At 39.9% G+C, this 27,362-nt stretch overlaps 1 protein-coding gene across 3 annotated transcripts in view; it reads right to left on the bottom strand.

Moving 5' to 3' along the window:
- CMIP (c-Maf inducing protein) overlaps positions 1–27,362 on the bottom strand; it is a 268,084-nt gene that overhangs the window by 94,348 nt on the left and 146,374 nt on the right. For all 3 annotated transcript variants that reach the window (XM_072634197.1, XM_072634196.1, XM_072634198.1), the window contains exons 2-3: positions 15,912–16,037; positions 19–69 (exon numbers count right to left, since the gene is read on the bottom strand). In XM_072634197.1, the coding sequence (XP_072490298.1) occupies positions 19–69; positions 15,912–16,037 (177 nt within the window). The remainder of the gene's footprint in view (positions 1–18; positions 70–15,911; positions 16,038–27,362) is intronic.

Below are 27,362 nucleotides of genomic sequence, written 5' to 3'. Positions count from 1 at the left end.
AATGAATGCAAGACCTACCTTCCACTGAAGAGAGTGAAACCACTGATCTCTCAAATAGCTGTTTGCAGCCTGCAATGAAAAATACAATAAACATGTATTATCATCTGAATACAAAATTTTCTGTCCATTTAGCACAATATAACTGGATCTCCTGCCTACCAAACTCTATGTACTATGTACATACACATGTCCTTTCACCTTACTTAACCATCTATTGGATTGTCTGCTTAAGTCCATTCACTTTAAAAAAAAAAAAAAGAAACCACTGTTGGGATGGGGGATTCAGAAAATTAAGAAGTTCATTTTACCAATGTTTCTACTCTCACTAAAATCCTCTTTATGGCATGGAGGTGACACTGGGCTTGTTAAGGCCATGGTAGTGGAGAACAAACTCTGGCAGGTCCCACCATATTGGAAAGATTCTGCATACCTATCTGGTGATGAACTAATGGTGTGTTGTCCATGAGCCAGCCTACCTAGGATTGGAGACACTCATTACCAGGATGGCCACAAGGTGATCAATTTTTCAGCCATAATAAGCATAACAAAACCTATTTGCTAAACTGTAAGCAGGGTCAGGGAGGAGGTTGCTATCTGCCTAGGAGGAAGAAAAATTACAAATACCTGAAGTATTGATGAATGATGGATTTGCTTTTATGAACACTTACAAAATGCCATTTTAACTCATATTTTGTATACTGTTTCTTTATACATTCTAAAATATATTATTTAGCCAACCAAGTGGCTCCTCCATGATTGCTCAGGAGGTACATGATAGAATTACAGGACTTATTTTGTTTAGACTCTCAACCCATTCCCTAGTTGTGGAGTCTGAGGTTACATACACACAAATACAGATTGAGTAGCAAGGTTCCACTGCTCCATCTCAGGGCAAGGCCAGGGCAACAGTGCATACATACGCTGTGGTTCTTAAGTGGATTTAAAAGCCCTTTCAGAATCTGTGCTCTCAGGTGGCATATGGAGGCCTCCAATACCAGATAATCAACTCTCCAGCAACAGACTAAGTGCTATTTAAGCAGGGAATCTAAGAGGGTAAAAGTCATCCATCTAGGAAGGGTCTCATTGCATATCAAGGAGAAAGAAGAGAAATGGATAACTTGGTTTAGGTATATGTATAAATACTGTAATTAGCATTCTTAGAATAATACAATCAGTGGGCTTTGTCCAGGCTAAGCAGCACTACTGAAAGTTCTTTGGTTAAGCTCAAGTCATGCCCAATGAGGAAACAGATTTGATGCTTCCAAAGGTCACAAGCTCCTGTTACCAAAAATGATAAAAGCAGCACCACTGACGTCAATCTATTAAGGGTACAGGACATGCCTTCACAGGTTCACTGCCCTCCGACTTGCCTCTGGAGGTAGCATCTCTTCTCCTAAACCACACCATGACACTGATTCTCAGCAGATGAATCCTTTTTTTTTTTCTCATAATGAGGGACAATTTAAGAGAAGTTAGGCACCCATTAAGAGACTCAGGGGATTTCCAATTTAGAAAAATTATATTCTTTCAAAGTTTGGCTTTACTATGTCCTTCCATTGTGAGAATCTTGTCAAACATGGTCTACCCTTACAGCAACGGTTGAGGGCTTCATGCATGATGACTTTCCTTCTCTCTCCTCACCACCACTCATAATCAACTGTAACAGGTTTTAGAAAGAATAAAATCCTCTATCCAAGACAGGATAAACTTTCTTTGTACTACCTCATGTTGACCAAAGAAAAATCAATCAATAAGTAAATTTTCCTGAGTTTCTACTGCATGTAAGGTCCCATGTTAGATTATGTTGGGAGTGAAAAGGACTTCTCTTCCCATCCTACCCTAGTGAAGAATGGTTTGGGACATGAAAAAAGATACATTTCCCTCTGCTTCCCCTTTATGGTCTATTGGAGGAAACAAGGTGATAGCATGTGCAAAATTAAATAACCACCAAAGATTTATCAAGCAGCTCAAGACCTAAACACAAAAGATGTCACATGAGTCACTGCCAAATGAATAACACCAGCAATCAGTGTTCTAATAAATCAACAGGGGAAGAGAACCCTTCAGGCAGGGATGGTTAAGGAAGGCTTTACAAAGGCCTCAGGGTTTGAAGGACAAGTAGGATTTGTACAGGCAGAGAAGAGGGAGAAAGAATCCCAGGTGGGCAGGACAGGATGAGAAAAACTGAGAAAAGGCAAAGGTTGAGACTAGAAGTAAATGAGTACAAATCAAACTGCTTAAGATCAAACCATTCTGGTGACCTCTGCAGAATGAACTGAAAGATAAAGAGACAGGAGGCAAGCAAGCCAAGAGGTCAGTTTCGAGGCAGTTATAAAAATCCAGGTAAGAAAAAATGAAACTCAAGGAAGATGGTGACAATGAGAACAAACAGAAAGAGACAGATGCGAGTAGGATTTTTAGGAATAATATAGATAAAATTCAATAGAACATAAGCCTCTTGAGAGCAGGGACTGTTTTATTTTTGTTACTGTATTCCCAGGACCTAGCACAGTACCTGGCATGGTAGGCATTTAATATATTCTTGTTGGCTGATAGACTTAGTGCCAAAAAGAGCTCTGAGACTTCAACATAGGGAAATAAAGAAATCAGGAGCTAATTTGGGCAAGATATAATGAAATAAATTTTAGACTCAACACAGAATTTCAGAGTTGAAGGAGATCTCAAAGGTCAGTTTGTCTAACTTATACCTGAACCAGAATCCCCACTACAAATTCCCCAATAAGTAGTCACGCAGCTTCCACTTGACGCTGTCTAAGGAAGGGGAAGCCATTGTTACTCTATGCAGTCCCATCCACTTTTTGACACCTTAAATATTACGATGATTTTCCTTCCACTCAGAGTTTAAACCTTGCAACTGAAACCCACCACTCCTAGTTCTTCCGTCTGGAGCCAAACAGAACAAGTTAAATTCTTCTTCCACAGGACAATTCTTCAAATATATAAAGACATTTATCAAGTCTCCCTTAAGCCTTTTCTCCTCTAGGCTAGCCAGTCCCAATTTTTCCAACTAATCTTCATCTACACATTCTTTCACCATTCTGATCACCCTTCTCTGGAGGCACACCAGCTTGTCAACATCCTTCCTGAAATGTGGCATGCAGAACCGAACACAACATTTCCAAATATTGTTCAAAATTATTCAATGAGGGCATAATATAGTGAGATTATCACCTTCCCTTTGTAGGACGCTATGCCTTACTTTAATGTATTTTTGGTTTACTTTGTAAACTTTAAAGAGATATTAAATGTAAGGTATTATTAGTTTATTTACTGATTCACACTGAGCTTGTAGTTCACTAAATCCTCCCACCCCTAAACCCCCAATCTTTTTCACAGGAACTATTGTTTAGTTAGTCTGCCTTCTCTATATCTGTACAATTGACAGTTCTGAATCCAAATGTAGGATTTTGCACAGATCCCAATTTCATCTCCTTGGACTTGACTTATTATTCTAGCCTGTCAAGGTCAGTTTAGATCTTAATTCTGTCACTGAACACCTTAGCCATTTCCTCCATTTTTGTGTCATTTGCAAATTGGATAAACATATCATACATAGCATCATCCAAGTTACTGATAAAAATATTGGACAGCCTAAATTCATGGACTGATTCTAAGATCATTCCAATGGAGACTTCCATTCAAGGTGACATTAGTATCTACTCTTCAGGTTAAGATACATTGACATTGTGGTGTCAGCAAGAAATCCAAATGAAAATGTCAAGCAGACAGTTGGAAGCGAGACTGGAAACAGATATTTGAGAATGGTCACAAAGTAGGAACTCTTGCAGTTATGGAAATAGATGAGATAGTCATGATAGAGTGCAAGAATCAATTAACAAGCACTTATTGAATATCTACCATGAGCCAGGCGCTTGATGAGCTACAGAGTAAAAACTCAGGTAGTTCCTGCCCTCAAAAAGCTTCTATCTCAAAATAATTTTGCTACAGAAGGAGAGCTGCCTCAAATCAAACTAGACCTGGGTTCAAGTTCTACTTCTGACACATCCTGGCTGTGTCATTTAACTTCTTTGTACTCCAGACAATCTTTCTAAGATTATAAATTTTAAAGAAAGTGCCAATTTGCTTTGGTGTGGTTGTTTCTTCAACAAGAAGTTCCCTGTGCCAGGGTAAAATTATAAACAAAGTCCTTATCCCTATCCTATTTTAAAAGTAAAGGTTAATCATTGGTTTTTTTGAAATTGAATTTAATTATATTTTTGTCATTGTTCAGTTGTTGTATCCAACTCTTACGTGACCACGTGGACTTTGTCCATGGAGTTTTCTTGGCAAACTTACTGGAGTGGTTTGTCATTTCCTTTTCCAGTGTGTCCTCACTTTACAGATGAGTAGCAGAGGCAAATAGGGGTCAAGTGACTTGCCCAGGGTTACATAGCTAAAAAGTATCTGCACCCAGATTTGAACTCAGATCTTCCTGACTACAGGTCTAGTGCTCTATTCACTGTACCACCTAGCTCCCCCAATTATATCTGAGCTTCGTTTCCTGAATTTAAAAATGTACTTTATGATTAAGAATTCAACAAATGTTCACCTTGAAAAAAGTAAATCACTGCTGTGATCAATAATCTGTCATAAAAAAGGCAAAAAATAATACCGACACACATTTTCATCATTTAACCTGATAAAATTAGGGTCAAAGTCCTACAGATTGAACTCCAATGGACTTAAAGGTATACATACAACAGTTAGACTAGTAGAATGAAAGAATCAGAAGAGTGTAAATTGATATTGTTTTTTAGACACCTTCGAGATAGAGGATCACTGGATTTGGAGATGGAAGGGGACTTATTTATTATCTTATCTTCTAATTATTATTACTACTTATTATCTTCTAATCTAACCCCCTTGTTTGATAGATGAGGAAATTGAGGCCCAGTCAACAAGTCACTGTTTCTAACAGTTATATAAAATAATTTGTGGGGGAAGGCTCAAAGAGGAAAAGGCACTTGCCTAGGGTCACAGAGATATTCAGTAACATATATAAGTCAACTAATTCCCTGTCTAATATTTTTTTCACCATGTCACACTGTTTCCTTGTAACAAGAACCTCCTTGAGATTGTTTCTTGAGTTTCATACCTTGGGACCGCCCCCCTTGGGGGGGGGGGGGCGGGGTAAGCTTTTCATAAAGGTGTGATGCTTCTCTTGACAAATTTCCCAAAATTATTCCAATTATTAAATTGACCTCAGCAACTGACCTCAGAACCATACTGGGATCAATCTTTTCAAAAACAGCTTATAATCTCCCTTCTGCTTTTCTTCTACATGGTAAGCCAGTGCACTGTGACAATCCTCCAGTGAATGAAAAACAACAACAGTCCCATGTAACAATGGGAGTTGTAACTTCAAAGAGGTAAAAGGTGGGGGGCTGCCTGATTTTAAAATTATATTTAAGTCTAAAAAAAACCCCTCCATTTGTTGTTGAAGTTGAATGTTTGTTTATAGTACAAATACCAGAAAACAACTTTCCTATGGTCATGAATGAAGTCTCTTCTCCAACATTCATGTCCATCCTTTTTCCACCTTCCTTTTCCCTTTCTTACTCTTCCTTCTTCTAGATTTTCCCCCATACTTCAGCCCCTGATGCTCACCATGGTAGCTTAGATTTTCTATGACCACCTAAAATTCTTTCTCTACTTCTTTTCCTCAGAACTTTTAGGCTTTCATTCATGGGACTATTAAATGACAAACTCCTTGGAGTTAATACACCAATTGAGCTTTCAGTTTTTTACTATAACCTGGAAACTTAACACCTGCTCATGGCTGACTGATTCCTTGGCACAAATATCATTCTCTAGAATGACGATTCTTAACTTTTTTGTGTGAAGGACCTCCCTTTTAAAAGGCTTAGGAAAGTTAAAAGTCTTCCATCTGGAATGATAAAAGTTGGAGGTAGGGGAGAGAACAAGTTTGGGATGTGTCCTTCTGAGAAAAAACCTTACAGCCCCACCCCCCCAATATAGCTTTTGGTACTTCCATCTGAGACACCATCCATTTGGCCCAGTTGTGGCATTTCTCATGTCTTGTATGGGCCTAGACCACCCACATCACTGCAGCAGTCTTCATATCTTTTGCTGCTTGGTGGCCACTGGATATGGAACTTTGGGGTACAGGGGACAGGAGCAAGGGAAGACTGTGACAGTAGCCTGGTATGGGCATGGTGAAGACAAGGGAATGAACATCCAAAGGCAAAGAAATCAGATTTAAAGCAAATGCAGTAATAAATGTAAAAAGTGCTTTGTACTATATAAATGTACTATATTGTGACTTGTTATTTTGTTGTTTTCTGACCTCAAAGTCATTAAATAATCCTCTGCTTTTTAACTCTCCTAAGCTGTCCTCAGTGTGAATATTCTCCCATACTCATGACTGTTTTTGCTGCCCTCTTCTGAGCCTTTTCCAGTCCTGAAAAGAACAGAAAGGCATAGGGCTGTGGGTAGTATCAGAGTTTTGCCCCTAGCCTTTCTGTTCCCAGAAAGATACCACAACCCCAGCCAAACCTTCATAGCTCTGAGCTCAAAGCATAGACACAGCTGCGGAAGGGATGTGGTCAAAGGAAAGATGCAAAGCAGATCATCACTGCTCAAAGAGGAGAGTCAGAGAATTGAGGGGTGAGTTACCATAAGGACCATTTTCTAAAAAAAAAAAAAACAAAACATTATTAACATATATATTAAGTGTATCAAAGTACAAGTACAAAATTCCCCATTAGTCATTAAGATCAAAAGTAAAGATTTATGTACGTACATATAAAGGAAGAGAGATACTTCACAGGCAGCTAAGTGTCTCAGTGGAGTGACTGAGTGTGGAGTCAGGAAGACCTGAGTTCAAATTCTTCCTCAGACAGGAATAGCTATGTGACCCTAGGCAACTATTTAATCTCTGTTGCCTTAATCTATGGAAGAAGGAAATGGTTAACCAATCCTGTTTATCTTTGCCAAGAAAACCCCACAACATGACTACACAACAAGAGAGACAGATAAAGATAAAATAATAAAAATCCAGTGGCTCTACATAAAACACAGTTAAAATATAGAGCCATATTTACAAAATCCCAATACATAATTCCATAGAGATCATTTTTCAAACAACCAGTGGTGACCAGTTGCCATTGCCACCAGTGTCTGTCTCCTTGTCCCATGGGACCTAAATCACTCTTCTCCCTTTCAATTTTGATTTCTTCCCTGCCATATGGTTCAGTAGAAAGCACTGTACTTGGAAACAGAAGGCTTGTGTTCCAAGTCTTGGCTCTCTCAGTTACTATGGTTTCTTAGGTAAAACACCTTCTCAGTACCTCAGTTTATTCCTTGAGGGGATTTGGTCCCTTCTTGGATCTGAGATTTTTTTGTTTTTACAAAGACATTTAGCTGAACTCAGATCACTGAGAGCAAAAACTCTGGACTACAGAGAGTAATGGGTTGGTTCCAGTGGTTAGAAAGGAAGAGTTGACCTTTAGGAAGAAATGGATTGGACTGGTCCAAGCAGGTTTAAGAATTTCAAGGTGAGAATGCTTACAGGAGAAAATATCTAACATAGGATTACATTAGGAATTAACATAGGAATTGTCAAAACATAAAAATACATGGGAATTGGAGTAAGCAATCAATTTCTACTTTACAGGAAAAGCAAGGGCTTGAGAATGCAAAGGCTGATAAGAGCTTCAGTCAGAAGACTAGAGTAGCTGAACATCCAAGTGTGGATCACATGAGACCCTGAAGCACTGTGAGGAGGAAGGGAAGTCAGTCATCTGAAGGAGAGGCTAGGACAGATAGGTAGAGATAAGCGTGAGACCTGGTTATGCCTGAGGCAAAGCATTACATACAAGGAGAATGTCCTCCAGGCTGAAAAGTCTTGTCTTAGTAACATATCCCACATAGCAATAATGACCTCTGGGCTCTGTTGGCCAGTCAATCCATCATCTGTACATCGCCCCTGGCAATACATAAGAATCCTCCAGAGACTCATGATGTTTCCCTTTGCTACTCTAACCACCAGTCTCTGGGCAATAAGGGGCTGGTTTAAGAAGGGCATAAGGTGAGTAGGGAGAGGTTGTCCTCTAGATTAGCTAAAAAAGAAAAAAAGGAAGCACCTCATCCTCACATAAACATAAAAAACAGCAGTCCAGAGGTCAGAAAGAATGAGGATTGAAAAAAGCCTGGATCTGGCAATTAAGAGATCACTGGTAACTCATCCCTTTTATCAACTGTCCCATGTTTCTGTTAGGAGGAAGTTTTCAGCTGTGGGATTGTCTCTCACAAACAAAAATGTGTGTTCATGTCTCCTCAGCGATATATCTTCTTTTCCTTTCAAGTTGATTAAGTTGAACCTCTTTTATTTTGATGGCCACTCCACCACCTATAATAAGCTGCCTCCTCAACCAGATCATTTCTGCCCTCAGTAAGTTCTTGTCATTATCCTTAGTTTCCCTCTGTACTCAGTTCCCAGATTCAGAACAGCAGAGAGTCTCCTTTCTTCAATCCCAGGTCATGGCTGTGGCTGTGCTGGTTATTTAGATTCACTGGGAAATTATTTTATCGAGGTAGTTCAGACAAGTTCTATTATCCTCCAACAGCAGTCTTGAAGAACCCTCTCCTCTCTACCCCTGACCAAATGATGCCTGTTCCCCTTCCCTCTCTGCTCTCCATGGAAGGATGTTCAGGGCTCTATGCAAATGACTCACATGTCTATATACCCAGCCCCAGACTCTCCCCTGAGCTAGTCAAATATTGCCAATTGTTCATTTAACATTTTAAACTGGATGTCCCAGAGATACCTCAAACCCAACATGTCTAAAACCAAATCTTTCCTCAAAACCCTGTCTTCTTCTAAACTTCCCTATTTCTGTTGAAGTCATACCACCATTCTTTCAGTTTCTCAGATTCAGAATTTCAACGTTATCTTGGAATTTTATTTCTTCCTCAGTCCACATAGTCAGTTTCCAAATCTTAGCATGTCCACTTCCCAGAATCTCACATTTGACCTTTTCTCTCCACTCACACAGATACAAGCTGTTCAGATCCTGTCCTACTATCTATCATGACCCTTGACTTCTATAAGTAAATTTCTTCTGCTATAAAATGAGGAAGTTGAACTACAGGATTTGCATGATCTCTTCTAGTTTTAAATCCTATGACTAAGGCAGTCAAGTTGAAGATATAGCTCTGGGTGCTAGAATACTGGGCTTGGAGTCAGGAAGAATTAGGTTCAAATCCTGTTTTGAACAGGTACTTTCTTTGTGACCCTGGGAAAATCATTTAATCTTTCTGTCTCAGTTTCCTCATTAGTAAAATTAGTGTTGGATTTGATGACCCTCAAGTTCCCTTCCACCTCTAAGTCTATGATCTTATGAGTGCAAGAGAAACTTGGGCATAGAGGTGAGAAAGCAGTGTTAGAAACAATGAAAGTGCTACTTTCCAAAGGCATTCATTGCCCCTTATCCTTACTGAGGGGGAAAGGGGGGGAAGGGTAGTTGACTCTCTCTTTCAACAGCATAAGTCTGTTTTATAAACCATTAGTCTATTTCAGGATTTTCCTTCAGTGGGGGAAAAGTCAAGGACCCTACACTAAAAATAGTTTTATATTTTCACGTAAATCTTCATCTGTTTGTCCACTGAGCTAGAAGGCCTCCAGAACTTTCAGGACCAGCAATGTTTTACCTCCTATTGTCCGCCTAAGGAGGACAAGGACTACACAGTACCTTCCAAGATCTGATCAAAGGCATGCACAGCTATTCCCAAGCAAAGTAAAAGGTCACTGAGATGACCTGCCGGGACAAGGGAAAAAGGGCATATTTGTGGGCCAAGTTTCCTATACTGTTATACTGGGACCTAATCCAGACAAATGCAGTCAAATGGGAATATTCTAGAAAGTTCAGATTCCTAAGGATCCTTGGATCCAATCAGATGAGAAAATGATTCAAAAAAAAAAAAAGGGAAGGAACATGAAGAGTTGGCTTATTTCACTCCTTTTAGGTCTCACAACCCCATTAACTTCTTTAATTTTGGAAAAGCCATATTTCAGTGAATTCCACCAAATTTCCCACTTGCTGTTGCCAAGTTTTTCTTATTGTTTTGTTGTCAGAGAGGTGAGAAGAAAAAGCCAAGCCATCTGCAGTTGAGGCTATCTCAGTCAGTGAGTGCCATAGGAAAATCCACATTGTCTGTTACTAGGCAGGGAAGTTCAACTTTATCCAGTTCCAGGTTAAAGGGCCTTTTCCCAAAGCACAGAATAAATAAAGGCTTCCCAGCCCTGGCAGCTGACACAGCCTGCCTGTCTTCCTAAAGAGGGCTTTCTTCTTGTGGAAGCCCTGCCAAATCTGGCACCAAGGGAGTATAGGGGCACAGGATGCTTACCAAGCCAGCTGCCCAGCCCTTTGTTAGGCAGGGGAAAGCAAAGAGAGATAAGAGGTAATATTTCCATTGCCACAGAATGGACTGAGGAAGAAAAACCTACATCAGATTAGAAAATGAGATTAATTCCACAGTGAATAACTTACAAGCAAAATCAGAGTATGAAACACAGTAACAACAACTGACATTTTTATAGCATTTTAAGGATACAAAAACAAGACATCTCCTTCATCATGTGCTTGGATCAAGTCTTGTAACAACCAAACTGCAGAAGAGAAGCTATAGGGGGAAGCAGACAGTCAACTCAATCCAACGAAGTTATTAAAAACCTACTATGTTCAAGGCATTGTTCTAGGCTCAAGTAATAAAAAGCCAAAAAATGGTAACTTCCCTCAAGAAGTTTATGTTCTACTGGAGAGGCAACAAACACACAAGTAAATCAACAGAAGGTATATAAAAAGCAATACAATGTAATTTAAGGACAGAATGCTAATAAATGGCCAAGGGGAGGGGTTTTGTAAATCAACTGTCATTTGATTTGCATTTTGAATTATATGCTATGGATTCTATTAGACCAATGGTTCTCAAATATTTGGTCTCTAGAACCTTTACACACTTAAAAATCACCATGCAGGTTATATCAATGTTTGCTGAATTAGAAATTGAAGCTAATAAATTTGTAAAATAGTTCATTAAAATACAAAACTCACATGTTAATATAAATAACATTTTTATTAAAGAAATATCTACATTTTTAAATAGTAAGAAGAGTGGCACTGTTTTACACATTTTTTGCAAATCTCTTTAATGTCTGACTTAATGGAAAACAGCTGGATTCTCAGATCTGTTTTTGCATTCAATCTATTGCAATATGTTATTTTGGTTTAAGTACACAAAGAAAACCCAGCCTCACACAGATATGTTGTTGGAAAAGCGAGTGTTTTAATAGGCAAAAAATATCTTCATACTACTATGAAAATAGTTTTGACTCCTCAGATCCCCTAAATGGGTCTGAAGAACCACAGAGGTTCACTGGACACAATTTGAGAATTGCTGTATTAAACAAAGGTGAAAAAGGAACATATTTCAAAATGTGGGGGATCATTTGTGCAAAGGAACAGAATAGGAGATGGGATGCTGTGGTGGGGAACAGCTAGCAGAACAGACAGTACAAACAATAGAATAAAATGAAATAACTCTGGATATTCAGGTGAAAGTCAGATTGTGGAGGGTTTTAAATTGTATACGAAGGAGTTAAAAAAAAATTTTATTCCAGAGGCAATAGGGACCCATTGAAGATTTCTGAGTAGAAAAATAGCATAATTAGATCTGTGTTTCGGGGATATCACTTTAGGGGTACCACTTGCGGGGACAAACATCCTTGCTATAGCCACAGATGTTAAGTGACATTTGTAGGACATTTATAAATCAAAGAAACTCTAAAAGATGACCAATAGATTTGTATGAAAATTCTGTACTTCCCCAATGTGGCCTTTTTAGCAGATGGTGATAGCTATCTCCAAACTGTGTCTAGCCAAAGGGGTTTGGGCATAGTACAGCAGAGGAGGCAGCGGAATCTATGGAGAACAGAATGTATACTTGTCTAATGAACTCCTTTTGCAACCTGAAATGTAGACAGACCAGCTCTAAGAACTATATCAAGGGTTCAAATGGAAGCCCACTGCCATTGCAAGAAGTCAGGGGCTGGATATAGCTGTGTGTGTACTATAGAACCTGTTGGAACAAGGCTGGTGGCAGAGAGAAGGAGTATAGCCTTTAAAAAAAACACTTAGAACAAAAGATGGTTCAAATGCAATACAATATGACCCAGAAAGAATTTATGAAGGCCTTACTATGTGCAAGGCAATATATTCGGCATTGGCATTGAAAGTCCTTTACAATCTGGCTCCAATTTATCTTTCCAACATTTTCAATTATTCCCCTTCGTGAACTCTACTGTTCTAATAAAACCTTCCTACCATTATGGCCATTACCAGTACCCAATATTCCATCTCTGGCCTCCCCTCTTTTGCAAAGGCTGTTCCTCATAGCTGAAGCGATCACTCTCTTCAGTTGTCTTCTTGGAATTTCTAGCATCTTTCAAGGCTCCACTCCAGAGCTAACTTCTACATAAGGCCTGATGCCCACAATTGGTAATGGTGCTCCCCTCACAGGAAATTGTTGTGTACTAATTTTTAACATATTCTGTATTTACTTATCTGTAAAATATTGTTTCCCTCAGTAGAATGTCAACTCCTTGAAGGTAAGAACTGTTTTCATATTTGTTTTTGTATCCTCATTGCCTAACCCAGGGGTGGGGAACCTGAATTCAAAGTTTGGATTCAGTCAAAGATCCACACTTGAGGACCTAGAGAATCACATGTGGCCTTCAGGCCACAGATTCTCCACCCTTAACCTAGCCACTTAACAAATGCTTGTTGAATTGAGTTGAAATGGCATCTGAGATCCCTTTCAGCTCCAGAACAATGATTTCATGATAGGACAAGGAGCTTTTCTTCTACTATCGGGATATAAAATGTAAACCTATAAGTATAAACATGAAAATGGGAGGAAGGAAAGAACAATAATAACCCAAGAAAAATAAAAGCTTCCCATAGGAGTGGCATATGAGCTAAGCCTTGTAGGAAGAGAGTGATTCTAGGAAGGAGACTCATAAGCAAAGGGATGGAGGTGGGAGATCACTAGGAAGGTTGAGATACTCTAAGATTTCATCATAATACTATTCTTCATAAAGTAGGCTCTATCTTGAACACCACAATTTCTAGAACCCTTTGCAGGGCAGAGAAGAGGTTAGTGGTATAAGACAAGGGACCTTAAAGAAAGTCTAAGACAGTGCTAGCATCTATTTATCTAGGTTCAGTCTATCTATTTTCAATCCTTTACTAGGTACCTGAACTCTGTTCTCTTTTCCCTTGAAATGAAGAGCTTCTATATATCCCAATAGCACATATCAGGAACCACACCCACCCCAAATATTGTATAGCCCAAGACAGTATAGTTTTAGAATGTTTCAGTTATCACAGAATAAGATTATCATATCTAAGACTATATACTATAATATCCCTAATGTGACAATGCATTATAATTTATTCAATAAATACTACGATTATGAACAATTACTATGTTCTATTATAATGTCTGACATACTGTTATATGACAAACTATAGCCAGTCTAAGACAGTCAGAAATGGAGAGACAGAAATTCTGAGAAAGCACTCACTCTTTCCCCACCAAATCTCCCCAGCGACTACTCTCCCCAACCATGGAGACTTCTAGCACCTCTCCTGCCCTTGACCCTCAGCTGTGCCTCTGTAACTTGACTGGAAACCCTCTCTCAACAGGAGTCTAGCTCTTGGACTCATTTACATAATCACACACAGCAATTCTTGATTCCACGATGGGTAAGGAGGCAGCAGCAGCAGGAGGAAGAAGAAAAGGAGGGTGTGGGGAGAAGGGAATAAGACTGGTTAGCTATACAGCAAGGCAAACAGCTTAACAAGCAGAGCCAAGGGGCTGAGGTGAAACAGATGGGGAATGGAAGAAGGATGGTAAGGGAAAGCAGCACCCACCTGGATTGTAGAGCAGGGAGAAAAATGTCTCTCTTCCCTAGGGATCCTGAGCCCAGGTATTCTGTGATGGGAAGGCTCTCTTCACTCCCCACCCAACAGAGCTCAGTAACCCTGACCAAGGGTGGGAGTAGTAGTGGTGATTTTCTCAAAAGATGCAGCTGCTTATCCCCATGGCCGTGACTGGGGGTCCCTTCTGGATCTAAGTGCTGCTGGGCTGCTCTCCGTTCCCTAGAGCTCTGAAAGCTGTTTTGCTTCCTACTCACTGCTGGTTCGTCAGCTCAGCAGGGGGAGCCTGACGTGGAACTGGTCATGAACGGAGGCTGCAGAGCTGAGCCCCTGCCAGAAAGCCAAGTTTCAGTCATCATAATACAGCGTGTGGTCCCATACAGATCTGTATGGGAGGGCCAGAGCTCTAGGATAAAAACACCTAACCTACCCTTCCCCCTAAACCAGGGGTGGGGGTGGGGAAGTTGGTCGGAAGATGAGCAATATTACTGCTGTTATCAATAATAATGATGATAAAAACAAATTAAAAATCCTCCTCTAATGTCTTGTGGCACCAGAAAAGATTCCAAATTCTGCAATTTATGCCAGCAAAGCAAGAGCTCTAGAAGATCCTAGCAATCTGAAAAGGATTCAAGTACAGATCTGGGGACAGGCTGTTTGTCAGTCATCTGAAAACCAGTCCAGTTAATCATGAAAAGGCACATTACTAGAAGGTTCACCAATGGAGGACACTTTTGGGGGTGGGGGGAAGGAATGTATGCAGAAACTCATGAAAACTAGCTACTAAAAGTTGGGGCAGATGCCATCTGTGGCAGGGCAGGAAGGACTGTGGTGCTGAAGAAATAATGGATCTTTTCAAATGATGAAGAACGCTGATTCTAACACATACATATACTGCTGCAGAATTTACAAAAGGCTAGGGGTTTCAGAACTTGCTCCTCAGCACTCATGTGGACTGTTTGGGGCTGAGGAAGCCATATGCTGGGGACATAGATACAGAGTAAAGATTTCTTGAAGCTCTGAGATGGAAGATTCAAAGCTTAGGGAGTCCCTTCTCGTCCTCCTGAAGAAGACCCTCCAGTAGCACCATCCCTCCCCTTTCCTAATCCTCAACCTAAACATACCCTCTGAGCTATTTATCACTCTCATTCACTAACTGCTCTGTGTATTCATAGATAACTAAGAAATGCCCACAGCCTCCATATGTCCCAAGAATCTAAACACAGGTACAGAATATAGGTTACAGAGCTAGAGTGAGAGGGAAAGAACTCTGGAGGTCATGATAGTCCAATTCCCAGCCCAAAGTCATATAAGAATTTTCTGACTCCAAATCTAAGATCTGTTTCACCACACTACATTACTTCTTGAATTCCCTCATTTACAGAGAAGGACCCCGAGGTCCATTCAGATAAGGGACTTCATTCTCAGTCAGTGACTTAGTGACAGAGCCGACCCTATCCTAACTCCCAGGCTGGGGCTCTGCTCCATTCAACCAGACTGGTTCCTGGAATAACAAACTAGGCCTTGCCTTTGAATAAGGGTTTAGGGAGCACAGAGCCAGGTCAGGAAGTTTTCACAGCAGGTTCAGCATGTTCAAGGAACGATAACTCTCTCTTTTCTTGAAGAAAAACTGAGAACATTCTTCCTCTTACTTAAAGGAAGCTCCTATTTATTTATCCCCACTCAACTCCCTTACCCAGATACAGTTATCTACCACACCAATTACAGCAGAATTCTAATGTGTGTGCTATTGTTATGAGAGTCAAAAACCATCTAACATCTTTCCTCTCACTCTGCACAAAGAGAACAAGCAAACAGAAAACACGAATCTCCAGTTACTTGATCTTGACCCAAGCCACCCTCCCCCATTCAAGGGAAGGTAAGAAAGAAAGGAAAAAATGCTGGTTCATGTTTGTTTACTGTACGTACTTGCAGTAAGACTGTGCCCCCAGGAATTGTGAGCTGTAAACAGTACTTAGGGGCATTCTCCCAGGACAGCAGCTGAACATCTTCAATAGCACTGTAGGAAACACAGTTTTCCATGTACCCAGTGGGCTGTAAAGAAACAGAAAACACATGCATTAGTTTCAAAAATGGAAACAACATTGGATCCCAATCCTAAAGATCCAATAGCAACACCTACCCATGTGTTAATTCAGGTTAAGTAGCTCTAATGAGCAACATCCAAGTCTCAAAAAGAACCATAACTCTAATCTACTGGCAATGCCTGCCTTGGAAAGCACAATGCATGTGATGACACTTCCCTCATACTACTGGTGGAGAAAGAAGGATGACAAACTGAAGCCACTCTCCAAAAGCCTTTGTTCCATTATCACTGAGAGAAGTCAATCAGGACACAGTCTCTAGTGAATGCTCCAACTGTATAGTGAACACAGCACCAGCCATTCCAGTGACAAAAGTTGGAGAAAGAAATACAAGATACTGCCCTTGGCCTCAGGGAGCTAATTATCCAGGTAAGAAGTCAGAATCAATGGATCTACAAATGCAACAAAGTTACCTACCAAGAGCAAGTAGGTAAACTGCAAACCGAATACAAATGATTGTACCTGGGGGAGAAAGGAGTCTAGGACAAAATCTGGGTCCAGGGGGCTTAAACCAGGCAACATGGCAAAGGATTCCCCAAGAGCTGGCTTTATCACTTTGGCTCTGTCACCCTGCATGTTACTATCCCCAACATATTCCTATTGCCCAGTTATGACAAATATCAGGTTTCACTGTATCAGACAGGAAGCTGTCTGGTCATGTTCCTCCATAGCTGGATGGGCAGCTTCAGAATCCCAGCATGGCCTAATCCACAGTTCCTGAATTTCGTAACATTATCTGACATGAGCTTACTCACACCTTGACCACTGGGTAACATGTTTTCTCAGTCTCATCCACTCCACTTTCCCAATGAGTTCAGTTACTGGCTCAATCTCCCTTTCTACCCTAAATCCTATTCTCTTATTAGAGGACTTCAGCATACATGTAGATGTTTTCTCAAATACCTTTAAGATTAAGTTCCTCAATCTAATCAATTCTCATGGCCTACTCCCCTACTCCACCTCAGCTACACACAGGGGCGGTCATGCCCTTGATTCTGCCACTAACATTCCAGTTCCATATTTAAGAATGCTGAAATTCCATCACCAAGTAATCTTTTATCATTCCTTCTCTCTCTGTGCCATACTACTCAAATCTATTGTTCATGCTTACTCCACATGATCTTCAGTTCCTCCACCCCTCAGTATTTTTCTAGGTCATCATCAATGCTCTAACTACACTCTCGGTCTTTCCCATTCTCAATCATTTGTCAGAGAGATCGATTCTTCGTTATATTCTTCTCTTGAATCTCTTAAAATATGGCAAATGATTCTGCCTTTCTAAATTCTAAGAATGCTATGTCTTCAGCACTCCCTTCATCTGTCATGCATAACTACCTTTATCTAAACTAAGTGCCCCCATTTCTTTTAATCCATCATGTTATGTAGCAGCCTTCAAGTCTCCTCCTTGTCTTGGTCACATTTCTCTGGACATGCTCCAGTTTATTAATATCTGCCTTTAAAATGGTAACCAGAACTGAACACAATACTACAGATGTGATCTAATCAGGGAGACAACACTGAGAGTACTATTTCCCTTGCTCTAGATACTATACATCTCTTAATGCAGCTGCCATCTTGCACTATTGATACATATTAAACTTATAGTTAAAACTAGGATACTCCTTCACCATTAGCCATCTTTTGAAGTACTGAAAGCTGATTGAAAACAAAAGATCAACTAGTGATTATCTAGTCTGGTCCTTTTCTTAAAAAAAAAAGGGAAATAAGGTTAATCCTGCATGCCTATTAATGATCACCTTTTCCCTTTTGAAGTGCTTACATATCCTTTAATAATATATTCTGGGATTTTATCAAGATTTGATATCAAATTAACTCTATAATTTGAAATATTCACTTTCCAGAGGGAGAAATTAAAGATATCTATAATCACATAAAAAATGCTCTAAATCACTTTTGATTAGAGAGATGCAAATCAAAACAACTCTGAGGTACCACATCACACCTATAAGACTGGCAAACATGATAGAACAAGAAAATGATAAATGTTGGAGAGGATGTGGGAGAGTTGGAACACTAATTCATTATTGGTAGAGTTGTGAGCTCATCCAACCATTCTGGAGAGCAGTTTGGAACTATGCCCAAAAGGCTACAAAAATGTGCATACCCTTTGATCCAGCAATATCGCCACTAGAACTGTATCCCCAAGAGATCATAAAAATGGGAAAGGGTCCCACATGTACAAAAATATTTATAGCAGCACTCTTTGTAGTTGCCAAAACCTGGGAGTCAAGGGGATGCCCATCAATTGGGGAATGGCTGAATAAATTATGGTACATGAATGTAATGGAGTACTATTGCACCATAAGAAATGATGAACAAAAAGACTTCGGGGAGACCTGGAAGGACTTATATGATCTGATGCTGAGTGAAAGGAGCAGAACCAGGAGAACTCTGTGCACAGCAACAAACCACAGTGTGTAAGAGTTTTTTCTGGTAAACTTGGAACTTCTTAATAACGTAAGAACTTTAAAAAAAAAAAAATTCCCAATGGTTTTCTAAGGCAAAATGCCTTCCACACTCAGAGAAAGAACTATGGAATTCATTCACAGAATGTAGCAGATGAAGTTTCTGTGTGTATGTTTGTGTATTATGTTTTGATTTGTTATATGATTTCTTCCATTTATTTTAGTTTGTCTACATAGCATGACTACAGTGAAAATGTATTCAATAGGAAAGTATATGTAGATCCTATATAGAATTGTATGCCATCTTGGGGAAGGAGGGGGGTGTTGGAGAGTAGGTGTAGGGGGGTAAAAATCTAAGTTTTATGGTAGTGATTGTAGAACATTAAAAAAAATAAATTAAATTAAATTTAAAAAAAAAAAAAGAAATATTCACTTTCTTCCTCTCTGAAAATCAGGCAAGTTTGTTTAGTACCCTGAGATATAGTTCATTCTTCCTTACCAATTTCAACCCAATAATAAAGCAATTCAATTCCAAATTGTCCTCTTTCCTTGAATCTTTACCCCCCTGTCTTCTTGCTGCACATTCCTTGCCAAGTCACAGACCCAAGGTACTCCCATCAACTGCCTTTCTACTCAAGTACTGTTGAACTGAACTAGAGGAAGTCTCACAACCCTGCTTGACTGCATACATCCTTTTTATTCCTCCATAACTGATTCCCTATTTCACTCCCAACAGAAGGTATCCAAACTTTCTCTTCTTTCCCCAAACCTCCCCTGCCACCAAACCTCCCCTTTCTCAGCCAAGGAATGCACCTCATTGTTTACTTGAGAGAACAGGGATGATTAGTCATGAGCTCCCAGTTCTAGCCTTCTTTATATCTCAAAACCTACAAACCTCATGTCCCCCAATCTTTCCTTCATTATTCCAGTCTCTGATGAAGAGGTGATCCTTCTCCAAAAGTCCAAACTCCCTTTATGTGCTCTAATGTCAATATCTATCAATCTTCTTCACTAGACTCCATCCTCAATTTTCCCCCTCTCCAACCTTCAAGTTATCTACTGATTCCTTCCTAGAAACATATCCAAATCTCCTCTATCCTTTAAAACAATAACAATCTTTAGTGGACCCTATCAATTCCTCAAATTGTCATCTTTCCTCCCCTTTTCAACCAAACTCCAAGAAAAAACTGTCTACAATCATTGCCTCCACTTCCTCTCTTCTTATATCTCAACCCTGTACAATATGGCTTCCAACCACAACACTCAACTAAAACTGCCCTTCAAAATTAGCAGCAAATCTAGTCATATGAAATAATGTTTGTAAACACTAATGATTAGAGAAATACAAATTAAAGCAACTCTAAGATTATACCTCCCACACATCCTATTATAAAAGTTGCCAAAAGGAAAAACGATAAATGTTGGAGGAACTACAGAAAAACAGGCACATTCATGCATTATTGGTAGAGCTGTGAATTGATCCAGACATTCTGGAAAGCCATCTGGAACACTGTCCAAAAAGTTACTAAATTGTAGATAATACCCTTTGGCCCAGCAATACTACTTCTAGGTCAATACACTAAAGAGATTACATAAAGAAGAAAAGAATCCACGTGTACAAAAATATTTATAGCACCTTTTTATTTTGACAAAGAAACTAATAGGGTGCCCATCAACTGGAAAATGGCTGAACAAATTGTGGTATATGAAAGCAATAGAATAATATTGTGCTATAAGAATATGATGAAAAAGAAACCTGAGAAGAACATGTGTAAAGTGATAAAGTATGCAGAACCAGGAGAACAATTTATACAATCACAATGACATTGTTAAGACAGTTTTGAAAGACTTAAAAACTCTGATTAATGACCAACTACAATTCCAGAAAACGAATAATGAAGCACACTCTCCACTTCATGAATTCAGGATGCATAATGAAATACATAAACATATTTTAAAAATATAAGCAATGAGGGAGTTTAACTTGAGCATGCTTATTTTTGTTCTAAGGATTTTGATTTTGATTTTTTCCAATGAGGGTGAGTAGAAGGGAGAGATTTTCATTAAAAATAAAATAAAATTTAAAAACAAAACAAAGTTTGTAGTGATCTCTTCACTGCCAAAAATGATGGCCTTTTCTCAGGCTTCATCTTTCTTCACTTCTACACATCATCTGACACTGTTGACTATCCTCTCTTCATGGATACTCTCTGATCCTGGTAATATAGTAGATAAAGCACTAGGCCTGGAGTCCTAGAGTCAAGAAGACCTGAGACACTGGCTGTGGTGACCCTGGACAAGTCACTTAATCTCTGTTTGCCTCAGTTTTCTCAACTGTAAAATGGGGAAGATAATAGTATGTATCTCCCAAGGTTGTTGTGAGGATCAAATGAGATAATATTAGCAAAGTGTTTAGCAAAGGGCCTAGTGCCTGGCATCTAATAAATGCTTGCTTGCTTGTTTCCTTTCTTACTTGGTTTTCATGACACTATTCTCTCCTACCTGCCTGACTCTGTAGTCTCTTTTGCTGGTTAATTTTAATATCAAGACACTTCAGTGTTCTCAAGGGCTCTGTCCAGGGCCCCTCACCTCTTCTTTTTCTATACTTTTTCTCTCAGTGATTTCTTCAGCTCTCAAACATCTAATTATTTTCTCTATGCAGTTGGTTCATAGACATATATTCAACCCTATTCTTTACTCCAGGACTCAGTCCTCCTTTACCAATTGCATACTGGACACTTCACACTGAATATCTAGATGGAAGTATCTCAAATTTAACATGTCCAAAAGAGAGTTAATTTTCTTTTCCTCAAAATCTATTCCTCTTCTAAATTTCTCTGTTTGTGTGAAAGATATTACCACTCTTCCAGTCTTCTAACATCTCACTCTCCTTTATTCCATATATCCACACAGTTGTTAAATCTTGCCATTTCTACCTCTGCATGGTCTCTCAAATTTAATTACATCTTTCCACTGAAACAGTCACTACCTTAGCTCAGTGCTCACCAATTTTTGCCTAGTTTTTTACAATGGCCTCTTAAATGGGTTTCCAGCCCCAAGTTTCTCTGGATTCCAATCCACCTTGCACACAGTTGCTGAAATGATTTTCCTTAAGGGGTGATTATGTCATCCCTTTACTTAATAAATTTCTATAGCTCCCTATTATTTCTAAGATAAAATATAAATTCCTCTGTTTAGCATTTCAAACTTCATGATCTGACAGCTTCCTTCCTTTCTTTCTTTTTTTGGCTTTTGACATGCTATTCTTCTTCCTGCACTTTACAATCTGGCCAAAATGGCTCTGTTTCTCACACACAGCATTCACTTTCCCATCTCCATACCTTTCCACTGGCCAGCCCACATGCCTGGAATATTCTACCACATCTCAAAATTTCTCTCTTCCTTGCAGATGCAGCTCAGCTCCACAGTCTTTCCTAATGCTCCCTTGTTGAACTACCTTGTATTTACCTTGTATTTATTCTATAATACTTATGTATGCTCATACTGTACCCTCTGATAGAATGTAAGTTCCTTAGTAGGTATGTATTATCTTTGTATTTGTATCTCTTGTGCCAAGTACACAGTAGGCCCTTAATATGTTTTCTGGCTGATTGTCTAGCATTTTGAATTTAATTTCAATTTAATAGATCTTTTATTACTTTCTTTTTACTAATCTTGCATTTGATTCCCTTCTGGCCATTTCTGTACAATCTTTCCCAGCCTGAGGAGCATTTCCTTCATATGGAAAATAGAACACAGTGTAACAAAGTTGAAAGAGAATCAGACAGTGAGCAAAAGGGAAAAGCTAGGGCAAGTACTTGGGGTCCCTTGGGTGATATTTTAAGAGCTGTGTCTCATTCCCCATTCTGATTTGTAGTAAAAAGTGGTTTTAGAATCCTAAATGCCCAGGGTGTGGTAGGATATATGTATGTATGTATGTATGTATGTATGTGTATGTGTTTTGGGGAGTGGATGACTCAATGGTCACATCAATTCCTTATACAGATAAAGCAGCCAAGTTTATTGTATATAAAGAGGATAACAGGGTCAGGAAAAGCTGAGTACATTTTTGGTGACAGTGGATTAGAACAAGGCCAGTGACAGTGAAACCAAGACTGGATGTCTTGAAGATGAGACATAAAACAGAGATTTCAACATTTAATAAAGTTATATTTAATGAAATTTTAGTGAATAATCATTTTAATGAATTTAATAAATATTCACTAAGTCTCTCCGGATAAATAGAAGAGTGAAAATAGAGGTATTTTTAAAACATTTGAAGAAGAATTTGGCTAAGGAAGGCCATAAGGCAAGACAGGAAGTAGCAATTCCCCAACTTAAAATTAATAGAAGTCCTGGGGCTCCTGAAAGCAAAGATTCCATTGTAGAGACACTGTTCTGGGCTTGAAGGAGGGAGAAAGAAGGCTTGTAAGCTCTTGGAGAGAATGAGAGTTAAGTCACACCAAGGGCTAAATGCCATCTTCAGCTCATCAATGTTGAGGTTTACAAGACTAACTTAAATTGCATTTGATAAAACATTCAAGACTAAAACTGAGTCCCAAGGAAGGAAAATGAGGAGGATACCCTAAACCCAAGCCACTAACAATCAATCAATACTGTACTCTTTCAGACACTTGCTTGCCCTGCCAAGGCTACAAATATAACCTACCTCCTCACCTCTCCACCTGCCTGTTCTTACTTGATGGTACCTCCTTCTCTACTGCCATAATGTCTCTATGTCTCCTCTTCCCCATCCTCAAACAAGTAGCACCAGGAACCATATGACTTCCTGAGATAAAACGTAAAAAAAAGCCCCAGCTCTCTTCCCTTCTGGGGAAGTGTTGACATGAAGCCCAGGGACCTCAGAAGATGAACACCAGCTTGGCTCCTATACCAGAGAATGTGCTCCCATAGGATCATAGAATCACTGGCTTTTAGGAAGTAAGGGACCTGTAAGCTCATTTAGTACAATAACATATTTCTAGCCTTCTCCTATATCTCCCCTCTAGGAACTCTATGCTCCAACTAAACTTAGTGCCCTGTACATTTCTGCTTTTATTCTGGTGCTCACACTGTTCTCTATGCCTGGAATGTCTTCTCTCCCCATCCTCCCCATTGTCACTCTAAGTCTTTTAAAACTCAACTCAAATGCCACCTCCTCCAGAAAACCAGCTATGATTTCCCTTGTTAGTAATAATCTTCCTTTTGAAACACAACATGGTACTTTCTATCTCTCTAATACATTTATCTTTTAATATTAAATATTAAAACTATCAGCGTTTCTATCTTATCCTCCTACTATTCTTATACACTCTTGAAGGGAGGAGTGATAGCATAATGCTATATACACACAGTAGACACTTCATAAAGGTTTCTGGATTGTTAAATATAGTAAATAACCACCCTACAATACCCTAATCACTCAGGATCTAAATCCAAGAGCTTTCACTCCATCATTCCTTGGGCCAGTGATCAGTGGAGAGCACCTCTATTAATTGAGTTCCACTTTCTGAGAAGCCCAGATGGACACTGCACCTGAGAAGTGGAACATCTTCTTTCTCATCCTCAATTCACACTCTTACTCCACTCTTACACCAAATCTATATGTGATCATGATGGTCATAGTTAAGATAGTTATGTTTTTCTGCTGACTGAAACTTATCACAAGCAAGGATGTCCCTGAGCCTTTAGTGAATACCATCATAGCCAAGTATGAACAGGAAGACCACAGAAGTGGTGAGGCTGCAAGGAGATTGACACAGGAGATCAACCTGAGAAAAATCACCAGTCAGATCCCAGAGATCCTCCTCTTAAGCTCCAAGGAGTTTTAGAGGCCCAGTTAAAGATCTTCATTTATCTTCTGAGAGTGGCTGGTATCTCAACTGAAAATGTTCACTCTCTCCATTTCATAAAGCACTTCTTGAGAGTAGGGATTGTTTCATTGCTTTATTCGTATCCTTTATGTCTAGTATGATGCTTGGAACATAAGGCATTTAATAAATGCTTACTGATTGATTGATCCCTCATCATATCGACCCTGTAACATAGTTACAATAGCTCCTACTAATGGACTTCTCCTCCTAGACTGTAAGCTCTAATATCCAGGACCCTGTGGCTTTTTCATCTCTGTACCCCAGCCCTGAACACAGTGCCCCACACATAAGATATAACTAAGGAAAGATTCCTAAGTTGTTTGCTAAACTGAATTATCATATAACCAAGGACCAGGACCATCAAACCTGAAATCCAAGTACAACCAGTGACACTACAAACGTCAAAGAGTAGTGTAACTGCTTTCCTCACACTCTTCTAGGCAAAGAACCATTCACATAAAGGCAATAGTCTGATCTCAGAGACAGGAGAAGAGCAGAAAAAGAAGGGAAGATCCATGAGGGAAAAAAGTATAGAGGGAACAGAGTTCCGAGAAATAAATTTACAGCACAGTCCATGACCCAGAAAAATTCAGAAATCCCTCAACAGTGCTGAGTTCCAAGGATAAAGGATTCCTGGTCCTCTACCTACTATTCTTATTGAGCACCATCATTTACATATTATCAGATGGAGCTCTTTTTCCTCACTTGAATCAAGCAGTGAGCAGTATGGTATCTTTTAAAAGTCACAGGATCACATTCTATCAGCTCAAGAAGGGTCAGCAAAAATCATCTAGTCCACTCCTGTTATAGATGGAAAAACTGAGGCCAAAAAGGAAACTGACTTGTCCAAGTTAAGTTGGTCCGGAGAGTCATAGCTAGGACAGAAACTTCCTAAAGCTGGGTCAAGGTTCTTTCCATCATACCATCATAGGAACAAATTGGAGGAGGACAGAGTTCTTAGGATAGAGACTGGGGAATGGAGGAGTGCTACTCAATCAAAGCACATCTCACAGAGACAATCCCTGAATTTCCAGAACACAAAGACCAAGTTTTGAGGTCCTCATCTTCTCTCTCCTGCCTCTCTGGTGAGCAGGCTCCATCAAGCCAAACTCTGCCCACTTGTTTCCATGGGAAACTTCCTAAAAGAGAAGCATGATTCATGACGTCAGCAGCTCATAGGAGGGATTGAGTCTTCTTACTCAAATCATCATGTACTCAGCCTCTCCTGCCTCATTTCCAAGAGACAGGCAGGAAGGAGGTAAAGGAGCAGACACTCAACACTCAAATGGAAGAAGCTTTTACCAGGATAAAAACAACCAAGATCTACACTTACTCTGGAGGTTTGAGTATATAACTTGTGGAGAGGGAAAAAATACATATACATTGTGTATACACATACATACACAGCCAGTCCTCAGGAGTAAATAACAGGGGCTGCAGAGTCTGTTGTTATTGTCAGCTCAATAACTGTAACAGGCCTGGATTTAATCTCCTCCAGATAGTTACCAGGATGGGATACTGGCCCTGCCTGACACAGTCTCTGCCTGCCTAAGAGATGGCTGGCAAGGGAAGACTGGCTAAAAATCTTCTCAGAAAATTCAAGCTAGCAGAAAAGAATTGTCTGGTCTCCTTAGTAAAGAAAGGGGGTCAGGGAGGAGGAAGGAACAAACATTTATTAAGTGCCTACTACGTGCCAGGCACTTTGCTAAGTGCTTTACAAATCTGATCTCATTTGATCCTCACAACAAGGTAGGTGCTATTATCCCCATTTTACAGATGAGGGAACTTAGACAGATGGAGATGAAATGACTTGCCCAGGGTCACACAACTGGTAAGTGTCTGAGACTAGATTTGAATTCCATGTTTCTGACTCCGAGCCTGGTGCTCTATCCAGCATTTAGTCCAGTGCCTGGTATACAGTGAATACTTAAATGCTCGTTGTAGTCGCTGCTGTTATATTTGTTGTCATTGTTAGGCTCAAGGAGCTAAAGCATCTCCAGCTGAGAAGGCAGCCGGGGTAGAAGAGGAAAAGTAATCTGGTAAAGCAGGAGCTGAGCCAGGTCAGAGGTGAAACAAGCCAGAAATAGAGTCAGAGCCAAATACTCAAGGGCTCACAGCCCTTCTCAGCCTGAAGACTTCCTCCCCTCCACAAGTCACCGTAAAACTTTCCCTGGCACAACCTGGTCTGCTTGCTCTAGATTTCTAACATCCAAGGAGACTCATTTTCAAAAGACATGTTAGAATATGTCAACTCCCACCGTGTTTCCCACAAAGGAAAGTAGATTATAATCAGCAGAATGCTGCACAGCAGAAGGTAGGACAGGACAGACAGGCTGGTCTAAGCCCCAGAACAAAGCTTGAGAAAAACACTTTGCACAAGAAGTACACTGAAAAAAATGTAACCTTTCTCTGTTGTCTCAGTGTTTATTGACTGATTTGATTAACTGACTGTCTTAGGATCATTTTTATCTCCTGTTTACCAGCAATGTTTTCCTATGTCTCATGCAGCATGCACTCAAGGCCCCTTAGGGAATGCCTCGTGGGCAACACAAGGGCCACGGTCACAGGCACATGCCACCCATTCCCCAATCCCACAGGGACATATTGGGAGGCATTTACTCCAAAAGTTAAGTCATTTGGGGTATAGAGCACGAGCCAGTGTGTCATACGGGTATCAGAACCAAAATGATCTCTAACTCTATTTGAAATAAGCAAAAGCCAGCAAAGACCTGATTGATAATGGTGCCTGTCTTGTATTATACTTCACTTTTTCCTGTTCATTTGACATTTAACCACTGGGCAACAAACAAAGCTTTCTTCTTCCTGAAAATCCGGGGGGGGGGGGGGGGGGGTGCACTTGGGGCCATCGCACTCTACAGTCTGGGCATTTTGGAAAAGGAGGCACAGCTCCCTCTATTGGCCTCTCTGCCAAAATCCCTGCCCACCAATGAACGTGATACCTTGACTATTCCACTA

Source organism: Notamacropus eugenii, chromosome 1 (assembly GCF_028372415.1).
Source record: "Notamacropus eugenii isolate mMacEug1 chromosome 1, mMacEug1.pri_v2, whole genome shotgun sequence".
Lineage (NCBI taxonomy): Eukaryota > Metazoa > Chordata > Mammalia > Diprotodontia > Macropodidae > Notamacropus > Notamacropus eugenii.
The sequence above is the reverse complement of the archived record's forward strand: the minus strand, read 5'-3'. Positions and strand labels throughout refer to the sequence as shown.